Source organism: Rhinopithecus bieti, unplaced genomic scaffold (assembly GCF_001698545.2).
Source record: "Rhinopithecus bieti isolate Rb0 unplaced genomic scaffold, ASM169854v2 scaffold_13262, whole genome shotgun sequence".
Lineage (NCBI taxonomy): Eukaryota > Metazoa > Chordata > Mammalia > Primates > Cercopithecidae > Rhinopithecus > Rhinopithecus bieti.
This window is the reverse complement of record NW_016808004.1, coordinates 4,414,154-4,426,603: the sequence shown is the minus strand read 5'-3', so window position 1 is coordinate 4,426,603 and position 12,450 is coordinate 4,414,154. Positions and strand designations below refer to the sequence as shown.

Here is a 12,450-nt window from a genome sequence, read left to right as displayed (position 1 = left end):
TATATATATATATATATATATACAAAAAAATCAGCCATGCATGGTGGCATGCACTTGTAGTCCCAGCTACTCGGGAGGCTGAGGCAGGAGAATCGCTTAAACCCTGGAGGCAGAGATCGTGTCACTGCACTCCAGCCTGGGCAACAGAGCAAGACTCCATCTCAAAAAAAAAAAAGAAAGAAAAAAATTAGCCAGGCATAGTGGCATGCATCTGCAGTCTCAGCTACATGAGAGGTTGAGGCAAAAGGATCACTTGAGCCCAGGAGGTGGATGCTGCAGTGAGCTATGATTGCACCACTGTACTCCAGCCTGGGTGACAGAGAAAGGCTCTGTCTCTATTAAAAAAAAAATAAATAAATAAAAAGGTCAACTGACCATTTATGTGTGGCTCTATTTCTGGACTTCTACTGGACTTCTAATTCTGTTTCCTTGGTCTATGTGCCCTATCCTTTCACCAATACCACATTACCTGGAAGCTGGAGCTTTCTATTACATCTTGAAATCAGGTGGAACGAATGCTCCAATTTTGTTCCTTTTCAAAATTGTTGTGGCTATTGTAGTTCGCCTTTCCAATTAAATTTCAGACACAGAATATCAATGTAAACAAAAAATCCTGTTAGAATTTTGATTGTGATATATTTGAAGAAAGAATCAACATCTTTACTGTGTTAAGTCTTCCCATACAAGAGCACAATATATTTCTCCATTCATTCAGGTCTTCTTTGGTTTCTTTAATCATTGCATCCTAGTTTTCAGCATACAGATCCTGACTGTATTTTGTTAGATTTATACCTAAGTATGGCCAGGTGCGGTGGCTCATACCTGTAATCCCAGCACTTTGGGAGGCCGAGGCAGGTGGATCACAAGGTCAGGAGATCCAGACCATCCTGGCTAACACGGTGAAACCTCGTCTCTATTATAAATACAAAAAATTAGCTGGGCGTGGTGGCGGGCACCTGTAGTCCCAGCTACTCGAGAGGCTGAGGCAGGAGAATGGCGTGAACCTGGGAGGTAGAGCTTACAGTGAGCTGCACTCCAGCCTGGGGGACAGAGTGAGACTCCGTCTCAAAAAAATAATAATAATAATTTTAAAAAAAGATTTATACCTAAGTTATTTCTTGTGTTTTGGTGCTTTTGTAAATAGCACTTTTAAAAAATGTTGTATTTCCAGCTGTTCAATGTTAGTATATAAAAATATAACTTTGAAGCTGAGCATGGTGGCTCACACCTGTAATCCCAGCACTTCGGGAGGCTGAAGCAGGCAGATCAATTGAGTCCAGAAGTTCCAGACCAGCCTAGCCAACATGGTGAAACCCTGTCTCTACTAAAAATACAAAAATCAGCCAGGTGTGGTGGTGGATGCCTGTAGTCCCAGTTACTCGAGAGGCTGAGGCAGAATAGCTTGAACCTGGGAGGCAGAGGTTGGAGTGAGCCAAGACTGGGCCACTGCACTCCAGCGTGGGCGACAGAGCAAGCCTCTGTCTCAGAAAAAAAAAAAAAATTATATATATATGTGTGTGTGTGTGTGTGTATGTGTGTATATATATATAAAATTCCGTATATTGAACTTCTTTTCTGTGAACTTGATAAACTCACTTATCCATTTTAGAATTCTTTCTGTAGGTTCCTTGGGATTTTCTACATACAAAACTATGTAGGATTTTAGGCTGGGCGTGGTGGCTCATGCCTATAATCCCAGTACTTTGAGAGGCAGAGGCAGGCAGATCACCTGAGGGTGGGAGTTTGAGACCAGGCTGGCCAACATGGCGAAACGCCGTCTCTACTAAAAATACAAAAATGAGCCAGGCATTGTGGCACATGCCTGCAGGCCCAGCTACTAAGGAGGCTGAGGCAGGAGAATCATTTGAACCCAGGGGGCAGAGGTTGCAGTGAGCTGAGACTACGCCACTACACTCCAGCCTGGGTGACAGAGCGAGACTCCATCTCAAATAACAAAGAAAATTATGTAAGATTTTCTACATCACAATAAAGACAGTTTTATTTATTACTTTCTAATCTTTATGCCTTTTATTTCCTTTTCTAACTTTACTGCACCAGCTAGGATTTCCAGTATCATGCTGAATATAGTGGTGAGAATGGATGTCTTTACCTTATTCATTCAATCCTTCACCATTAAATAGTTTAGACTATGGGTTTCTTATTAGAAGTTTAGTACCGGGCCTGGTGTGGTGGCTCATGCCTATAATCCCAGCACTTAGGGAGGCCAAGGTGGATGGATCACCTGAGGTTGGGAATTCGAGACCAGCCTTGACAACATGGTGAAACCCTGTCTCTCCTGAAAATACAAAAATTAGCTAGGCGTGGTGGCTGGCGCCTGTATTCCCAGCTACTCGGGAGGCTGAGGCAGGACAATCAATCGAACCTGAGAGGCGGAGGTTACGTTGAGCTGGGGTTACACCACTGCGCTCCGGCATGGGTGACAAGAACAAAACACTATCGCAGAAAAACAAAAGGAAAAAAAAAAGTGCTTTATCAAGGTAAAAAGTTTCCTTTTATTCCCAGTTTGCTGAGTTCTTACCACGAATAAATGTCTAATTTTGTCAAATACTTTTTCTGCATCTACTTATAGCATCATACAGTTTTCCTTCTTTAGAATGACATAGTGAATTAACTTATTTTTGAATGTTGAATCTACTATGGTTTTCCAGAATAAATCCTTAGTTGTGATGTATTATCCTTTTTATACATTGCTAGGTTTGATATGCTAATATTTCATTAAAGATTTTGTCTATATTCATAGGAAATATTGGTCAGTAGTTATTTCCCACATCTTTTTCTGATTTTAGCATGAGGGTAATACTGATAATAAATATTTATAAAATGAATTTTAATGATACTAATACTAAAATTCGTAAAATGAGTTGAAAAGTGTTCCCTCTTCTTCCATTTTCTTGAGGAAACTATGTAGAGTTGGTATCATTTCTTCCTTAAATATTTGGTAGAACTGACCAGTGAACCCATCTGGGCCTGGAATTTTCTTTGTAGAAAATTATTTAGAAATGAATTCAATTTCTTTCCATCTTTTTTCTATTTTTTTTTTTTGAGATGGACTGTCACTCTGTCACCCGGGCTGGAGTGCAGTGACCCAATCTTGGCTCACTGCAACCTCTGTCTCCTGGGTTAAAGTGATTCTCCTGCCACAGCCTCCCAAGTAGCTGGGATTACAGGCACATGTCACCATGCCTGGCTACTTCTTGTATTTTTCGTAGAGATGGTGTTTTACCATGTTGGCCAGCCTGGTCTTGAACTCCTAACCTCAGGTGATCCACCCACCTCGGCTTCCCAAAGTGCTGCGGTTATAGGTGTGAGCCATGGTGCCCAGCCTCGATTTCTTTAACAGATACAGGACTACTCAGGTTTACCATTTCTTCTTGAACTGTGTCTCTAAACAGTGGAATTATTGACACTGTAGGAAGCTTAACACATCCCTGGCCTCTACCCACTATATGCCAGTAGCACTCTTCCAGTTGTAACAATCAAAAATTTCTTCAGGGCCAGGTGCGGTGGCTCACGCCTGTAATCCCAGCACTTTGGGAGGCTGAGGCAGGTAGATCATGAGGTCAGGAGATCGAGACCACCCTGGCTAACATGATGAAACCCCGTCTCTACTAAAAACACAAAAAAGCCGGGCGTGGTGGCTCAAGCCTGTAATCCCAGCACTTTGGGAGGCTGAGACAGGCGGATCACGAGGTCAGGAGATCGAGACCATCCTGGCTAACATGGTGAAACCCCGTCTCTACTAAAAAATACAAAAAATTAGCCGGGGGTGGTGGCGGGCGCCTGTAGTCCCAGCTACTTGGGAGGCTGAGGCAGGAGAATGGCATGAACCCCGGAGGCGGAGCTTGCAGTGAGCTGAGATCCGGCCACAGCACTCCAGCCTGGGCAGCAGAGCAAGACTCCGTCTCAAAAAAAAAAAAAAAAAAAAAAACACACATAAAAAATTAGCTGGGCGTGGTGGCAGGCGCCTGTATCCCAGCTACTCAGGAGGCAGAGGTTGCGGTGAGCCAAGATCATGCCACTGCACTCCAGCCTGGGCAACAGAGCGAGACTCCGTCTCAAAACAAAACCACAACAAAAAAATGAACTACTTCTCGACCAAGCACAGTGGCTCACACCTGTAATCCTAGCTCTTTGGAAGGCTGAGGAGGGTGTATTACCTGAGGTCAGGAATTCAAGACCAGCCTGTCCAACATGGTGAAACCCTGTCTCTACTAAAAAATTACAAAAATTAGCCAGGTATGATGGAGGGTGCCTGTAATCCCAGCTACTCGGGAGGCTGAGGCTGGAGAAACTGCTTGAACCCAGAGAGGTGGAGGTTGCAGTGAGCCGAGAATTCGCCACTGCACTCCAGCCTGGGTGACAGAGAGCGAGACTCTGTCTCCAAAAAAAAAAAAAACCACTTCTCTTAAATGAGCTTTGGCAGTTTGTGTCTTATGAGGAATTTAAGGAATTGACCTATTTCATCTAAGTTGTCAAATTTATGGGCATAAAATTGTCTGTAATATTTCCTTATTATCCTTTTAATGTCTACAGAGTCTATAGTAATATTCCCAATTTGGTTCCTAATATTCTTAATTTGTGTATATTTTTTCTTGGTCAGTCTGACTAGAAGTTTAGAAGTTGACTAGAAGTTTAGAAGTTTATCAATTTTATTGATCTTTTCTTTTTTTTTTTTTTTGGGACGGGGTTCCGCTCTGCTGCCCAGGCTGGAGTGCTGTGGCCGGATCTCAGCTCACTGCAAGCTCTGCCTCCCGGGTTCACACCATTCTTCTGCCTCAGCCTCCCGAGTAGCTGGGACTACAGGTGACTGCCACCTCGCCCGGCTAATTTTTTGTATTTTTTAGTAGAGACGGGGTTTCACCATGTTAGCCAGGATGGTCTCGATCTCCTGACCTCGTGATCCGCCCGTCTCGGCCTCCCAAAGTGCTGGTATTACACGCTTGAGCCATCGTGCCCGGCCTCTTCTTTTCTAATTTCGTAGGGTAGAAGCTTAGATCACTGATTTGAAAACTTCCGTAATTTTCCATTATTTCAGTGCTATATATTTTTTGTGTGTTTGTTTTGAGATGGATTCCTGGAGTGCATTGGCACGATCTTGGCTCACTACAACCTCCACTTCCTGGATTCAAGCAATTCTCCTGCTTCAGCCTTCCGAGTAGCTGGGATTACAGGCACATGCCACCACACCCAGCTAATTTTTGTATTTTTAGTAGAAACAGGGTTTCACCATGTTGGCCAGGATAGTCTCTTATCTCCTGACCTCGTGATCCACCCACCTCGGCCTCCCAAACTGCTGGGATTATAGGCGTGAGCCACTGCACCAGGCCAGTGCTATACACTTTTAATGAAGCACTATATCCCATAAATTTTTTCATCTCCTAAATTTTGACATTATGTTTTCACTCTAATTAAATTCAAAATATCTTCTAATTTCTTTGCTGTTTCCTCTCAGACACATGAATTATTTAAAAGTGTGTTGTTTAATTTCCAAATATTTAGGAATTTTTCAGATATGAATCTATTGTTATAATCAGAGAAAATACTTTGTGTAATTTCATTTTTTTTTTTTTGAGATGGAGTTTCACTCTTGTTGCCGAGGCCAGAGTGCAACGGTGTGATCTCGGTTCACTGTAACCTCCGCCCACCAGGTTCAAGTGACTCTCCTGCCTCAGCCTCCCAAGTAGCTGGGATTACAGGCATGCACAACCACGCCCAGCTAATTTTGTATTTTCAGTAGAGATGGCATTTCTCCATGTTGGTCAGGCTGGTCTCAAACTCCTGCCCTCAGGTGATCCTCCCTCCTTGGCCTTCCAAAGTGCTGGGATTATAGGCCTGAGCTACTGCACCCGCCCTCAAATATTTTAAATTTGTTAACATTTGTTCTGCAGCCCAGAATATGTTTTATTTTGGTGAACGTTCCATGTGCTCTTAAAAAAGACCATGTATTAGGCCAGGCGTCGTGGCTCATGCCTGTAATCCCAGCACTTTGGGAGGCCGAGGCAGGCGAATCACGAGGTCAGGAGATCGAGACCATCCTGGCTAAGGCAGTGAAACCCTATCTCTACTAAAAGTACAAAAAAATTAGCCGGGCATGGTGGCAGGCGCCTATAGTCCCAGCTATTCGGGAGGCTGAGGCAAGAGAATGGCATGAACCCAGGAGGCGGAGCTTGAACTGAGCCGAGATCGTACCACTGCATTCCAGCCTGGGTGACAGACTGAGACTCTGTCTCAAAAAAAAAAACACACAAAAAAACAAAAAAACCATGTATTCTTTTTTGTTAGGTACAGTGTTGTGAGGTAGAGTATTCTACAACTTTCAACTACATCAAACTGACTGATCGTATTGATTGGCTCTTCTATGTCCTTACTCATTTACTATCTACTTGTTCTACTGATTATTGTGAGAGGAGTGCTGAAGTCCTCAAGTCTAACTGTGGATTTGAGAATCAAGCACTTTAAAGGAACAAGTTTGCTTACCATTCTGAATCTGAGCCACTTTTTTAGAGATCTCTCCAATGATCTATTAAAAAAAGTAATACATTTTAATGAGTTTTGAATATGTTAGAAAGTACAGAAAAACTATAATTCAAAATTAGTATTTAAAAATACTTAGACTTTTGGTTTAACAGTCATTTAGATAGTAAGAAGAAATGAGAGACTTGTTACTTCTACTGAAATAAGATTTACCAGAACATACCTGTCGTCTCCACTTCTCAGCTTTGGGCAGCTCAGTACATTCTGAGGCCAGAAAGGGTCTTCGTTCCTAAGGAGAAAAAAATTACACATTTCCATTATACTATTTACAAGTTTCATACAGCATTCACAACTGATTCAGGCCTTAAGCCTAAATCATCTAATGGCCTAAATACATTTGAAGTTTTCATTCCAGATGATTCTCATTAAGCCTTAAACCTCATTCTGCAAACTCTCCTTAGGAAAAACGTTCATTGCATTGTATTTAGTACTGAAAAGAACTTAACTGTCCTGCAATAGAGAGACAGCTAAACTAGGTTATAGCTATTTCATGGCATATTTATAGTACCTTAAGAAACAATGTCTATCAGTGTTTAAAACATACATACATAAATATGGGTGTATACATATACATGTGCATATAAAATTAAAAAAAAAAAATCCAAAGAATGGTATATATTATCTCTAATTTGGCTGAGTCTCTAAGAGATGAAATCATTTACTGGTTTCAGCTTACAGCTGTTCTCCACAACTTACTCCAGTTCCTAAGTTCCCATTATTCAGTATTAGAGCTGGAGTAATACAGGACCCAATCATCAGGCCGGGCACGGTGGCTCATCCCTGTTATCCCCACTTTGGGAGGTCGAGGCAGGCTGATTGTCTGAGGCCTGGAGTTTGAGACCAGTCTGGCCAACATGGTGAAACCCCATCTCTACTAAAAATACAAAAAAATTAGTTGGGCGTGGTGGTATGTGCCTGTAATTCTAGCTACTTGGGAGGCTGAGGCAGGGGAATTGCTTGAACCAGGGAGATAGAGGTTGCAGTGAGCCAAGATCACGCCACTGCACTCCAGCCTGGGCGACAGAGTGACAGTCCATCTCAAAAAAAAAAAAAGAGGGGGGCCCACTCATCATAATACAGAATAAACTGAAAAACAAGCAGGCAGATCCATCACCCTGCCTCAGCTATGAGGAGGTATTCAAGTGTACAGACTCTCAAGAGCGTCAGCAGGTACAGATAAGAAATAGGAAATTCTGAAGTTTGAATCTGTTGACCTGGAGTGCAGCGGCGCGCTCTCGGCTCACTGCAACCTCCGTCTGCAGGGTTCAAGTGATTCTCCTGCCTCAGCCTCCCAAGAGCTGGGATTACAGGTGCCTGCCACCACGCCCAGCTAATTTTTGTATTTTTAGTAGAGACGGGGTTTCACCATGTTGGCCAGGCTGGTCTCAAACTCCTGACCTCAAATGATCCACCTGTCAGCCTCTACTATGCTGGGATTACAGGCGTGAGCCACTGCACCCAGCTTTTTGTTTTGACAGGTTCTCACTGTGTCACCCAGGCTGGAAAGCAGTGGCATGATCATGACTCCCTGAAATGTAAGACTCCTGCATTCAAGCGATCCTCCTGCCTCAGCTTCCCCAGTAGCTGGGACTACAGGCAGGCACCACCATGCCTGGCTAGGCTAATCTTGTATTTTTTGTAGAAGGGATTTTGCCATGTTGTCCAGACTGGTCTCAAACTCCTAAACTCAAGTGATCCACCCACCTCAGCCTCCCAAAGTACTGGGATTACAGGCATAAGCCACTGTGCCCAGTCTGCATTTATTCTTGATACTTTACAGTTCATGAGGAAGATTTACACCAACCTTCACTTTTCCCTCTTCCAGCTGAGCCTGGCGAAATCTTGCTAAGGCCGTCCTATCAGGGATATAAAAGACTGCATTAGATCCTGTTCACACAGACTTCTCATTACCCATGTTCCTGGATGGGTTAGATCTGCTTATGATCATATTTAATGTCATTCATATATATATACATAGCAATTAAGAAACCAGAGTAGTTAGGGATTTCCTGTTCTCAGGAGTAGGCATTAACAGGCAATTTGTATTCCTGAACACCCAAGAATATATTTTACTTACACTACACATAAGGACTGTGGGAAACCCTACTTATCAGACCACTGTGACGAGCAATACATCCAGGTGTTAAAAGGCTAACATCCTGGTGTTCTCTAGCTGTCACTCTCACAACTCCTGCACCAACCACAGGTGAACAAATGTACATCCAGTGTAAGTTCTAGAAACTGTGAGAAAACACATTAATGGAAAAAACAAACGGGCAAAAACAGGAATGCTATTTTTAACATATATAAAGAAAGAAACAGCTTCTCAAAAGGCTCAAATACCAAAAGAAGAAATACAAAAGAGTTACATGGTGGTTATTAAGTTACAAAAAATTTACAGCCAAAACCAAGTTGATACTTACATGGCCTTTTCTGCATTTCGGGCCTGGAAAGAGAGAAAAGAGAAGAAAAATGCCCATGTTTAAAATATATTTTTTTCTTGCCATTTACTTTTTAGTGAAAAGTTTTACAAGAATACAGTCACAAGCAAACCACTTGAACTACTATATGAACAACAATAAACAAAAATCAAATATGTCCAAATCCTGTGACCAAGGCTGCGCCTCCCTCTACTTAGAATCTTTACTCCTCCACTGACCCTAACACCTTGTATGTGGCTAACTCACATTATTCTTCCTTCAAATTTTACTTGTGTCATGACCACCCAGAACATTATTCTGTGACCCCTTCTTCCCAGTTAGGCTGGTGTCCTCTATCAAGGATTATACTTACCATGGCACTTAACACCCAGCATCACAATTGCCTGTTCCCTGCCAGTGGTATTTGGGGAAAATAAGTCTGAAGACTGCCTTTCATAAAGTAAGCTTTATGTAAGTACTGTCACACTAAATGTCAACTCAATTATCCCTGAACACAGTGTCTGACAGAGACCGAGTTTTCTGGGTGGTAGTCTAGGTAGAAAGAGTCCCGACTAAGTCAGGGACTTACATTCCCAGTTCTTCCACTTACCATCTCTGAGAAGTAGTCTCTCTATAACTCAAGTTTCCCCATCGTTACAATAGAGTGCATACCTCATCTCACAGAGGTGTCACGATGTCTTCATGAGATAAATACAACAAGCATGCAGTTTATAGACACTCAGCAAAATTGAATTCAATTTAAATCTCCTTTGAGACTCTCCCCTTCAACTGACAGAAACAAACTTGGCAAATGCTTCGTAGACAGGCGCAACCGCAGTAATTTGGGACATACCTTCTCACAGAAATGGCTACCTCTTCTTTTTTTTTTTTTTTTTTTCTGAGATGGAGTCTCGCTCTATCGCCCAGGCTGGAGTGCAGCGGCGCGATCTCGGCTCACTGCAAACTCTGCCTCTTGGGTTCACGCCATTCTCCTGCCTCAGACTCCCGCGAAACGGCTACTTCTATTCCTCTGGTTTCTCTCTTTTTCTTGGGATCTTGTGCTCCTCAATCTACAATGGCTTCCAATATATCTCATATAACCTAACCATGACGCCCCGTGTTTCTTACAGGGGCTTCACTTAATGAAAATAATACAGTAGCCAATATTACAGTAACCAATCAACATTTTTGTACCGGCACTACGTGCATTCTTATATTTACACGTCGTAAATGCTTCTTGAAGAAATGAAGAAACAACAAATGACGCCAGACCACAGAGAGCACACCCTCATAGAACACTTCCTGTCTATGCCATTCATTTCTTCAATAGTTATTGAACATCTACAATGACTCTGTGTGAGACATTAAGGAAGCAATAATGAAAAGACCCCCTACCCTCGTGATGTGTGTATTATGGAGCAGACTGAGAACGGACATAAATGAAATAATCCCAGAAACATAGAGTCACAACTGCTTTTAATCTTCTCTGTGGTATTTAGGGACAAACAGCCGGCCCACACTATGCACCGTAACTCGGAGCGGGCCCTAGCGCTTCTCTGTGTCTGTTTCCCTCAGGTGAAAGAGCTTCATCGGGATTAAGACACTGTCCAGGACGATAACGCGGCTCCCCAGTTTCCAGTTTTTCAATTTGCGACAGCTAAACGAGGCAGGAAGAGAATCCCCTCGTTACACCAAAGAACCTGAAGCCCTCAGCATTGCACGCCTGAGCCCCTACGCCATGAGCGCCCCAGAGGGACCGGGCGCCCCCTCGGCCTGCCCGCCCATCCACTCGCCCCCTCACCCTACTCACCATGGTGTCGCTAAGCGCGCCGTCCTGGAGCCCCGCGGCCCCTGTCCAAGAAACTCCACAGGCCCAGAAGATGCCGACGCTCACAGGAACTGAAGATTCTAACTGCCCACAGACACTGATGTTTTGTCGGAAACGCAAAAGAAAGGGACCGGAAGTGAAAGGGAGTACTGGACGTGCCCAGACCAAACCGACGCTCACAGGAACTGAAGATTCCTTTTTTTGTTTGCTTGTTTTTTCTTCCTTTTTGTGGAGAACGGGGTCTCGCTATATTACCCAGGCAGGTCTCGAACTCCTGGGCTCAAGCTATCCTCCCGCCTCTGCCTCCCTGAGAGCTGGGATTACAGGCGTGAGCCACCGCGCCTGGCAGGAACTAAAGATTCTAACTGTCCACAGAGCCTGATGGTTTGTCGGAAACGTAAAAGAAAGGGACCGGAAGTGAACGGAAGTACGGGACGTGCCCAGACGAAGCCGACGCTCGCAGGAACTGAAGATTCTAACCGCCCACAGAGCCTCTTGTTTTGTCGGAAACGTAAAAGAAAGGGACCGGAAGTGAAAGGGAGGACCGGAAGTGAAAGGGAGATCCAGCCGGAGATTGGGAGAGAAAATTCCGGCGCGCTCCGGCAGGCGGTCTTCCGATAGCGCCAGCACGCGGCACCATCACACGCAGACCTGGGATCGGGCTTGTGCAGAGAGACTGTAGGTTTTCGGACTCAGCCTGGGCGGCGGGTCTTAGCTCTCGAAACAGGCGGTGCGAAATGTCTTGCGTTCACTATCGGTAGTGCGGGAGCAGGCGCTGGGCGCCGTTTTGTGGAAGGCTGAGTTATCGCTGCTACTCTAATCCCACCGGCTTCCTTCTTGGTTCTTCTGTGAGAGCAAATATCCGCTTTTGAAAATTACTGGACGTCATCTCTGACTGCGACGAGGGATCTACGGCCCGGACAGCTCCCGTAGTGTGAGCTGGAGTGTGCGTCCTGCAGGAGTTGGAGCTGGCCGGGCTTCGTAAACTCCTTCACGTTTCCGTGTCACTTCTTAAGGCCATTTCTGGCTCGTCTGCTGGAATCGCGGGGCCTTTCAGAGCTGGACGATGCTTGAGGTCATCCTCTTTTAAAATAAAAATTTAAGTTCCAGGCAAAAAGTGCCACTTAGGGGAGGAGGGTGGTTGGAGAAGTGCTGTCACTGTGTCCTGAGAACATTTCTGGGACCAGAGGATCCTTAGACAAGGACCAGGAAGACAGGAGAGGTCCCTGGTAGGAGACGTTCTGATGGTTACTCCCGCATGGTGTCAGCAGTGAGGGGAGCTGTGGTGGGGAATTCAGGTGAGGGCCCGCAGCAAATTCAGTTACAGCCACTTTCCCCTTTCAAGCATGGTGCCTCAGCTGTAGGGACTCCCTCCACCACGGGACCTAACTAGTGATGGGCATCCTAGCAGCAGCCAGCAGGCACAAGCCAAAGAGAGAAGCAGCTGACATGTGGTTCGGGATCAGACAGGACAGGAAAAGTACTTAGTCACCAGAATCTCATGCCTGAAATGTGACAAGTTTTAAGTGGGCATATGACCGCCCCACTACAGACCCCATCCTCTCACCTGTCTGGTTTATGATTTATAATGGTTGGTGAGAATCGAGTCAAAGGGATGTGCGTCATAGATGAAGCCATGACAAAAGT

The 12,450-nt window shown here is 44.4% G+C and overlaps 1 protein-coding gene across 1 annotated transcript in view; it reads right to left on the bottom strand.

Annotated features, from left to right (window-relative positions):
- Positions 1-11,075, bottom strand: part of ISY1 (ISY1 spliceosome associated protein) — a 37,124-nt gene extending 26,049 nt beyond the window's left edge. The window contains exons 1-5 of the mRNA XM_017884956.1: positions 10,786-11,075; positions 8,979-9,001; positions 8,360-8,411; positions 6,719-6,784; positions 6,499-6,541 (exon numbers count right to left, since the gene is read on the bottom strand). Coding sequence (XP_017740445.1) covers positions 6,499-6,541; positions 6,719-6,784; positions 8,360-8,411; positions 8,979-9,001; positions 10,786-10,788 — 187 coding nt within the window. The 5' untranslated portion in view covers positions 10,789-11,075. The remainder of the gene's footprint in view (positions 1-6,498; positions 6,542-6,718; positions 6,785-8,359; positions 8,412-8,978; positions 9,002-10,785) is intronic.
- Between the last annotated feature and the right edge of the window lie 1,375 nt (positions 11,076-12,450).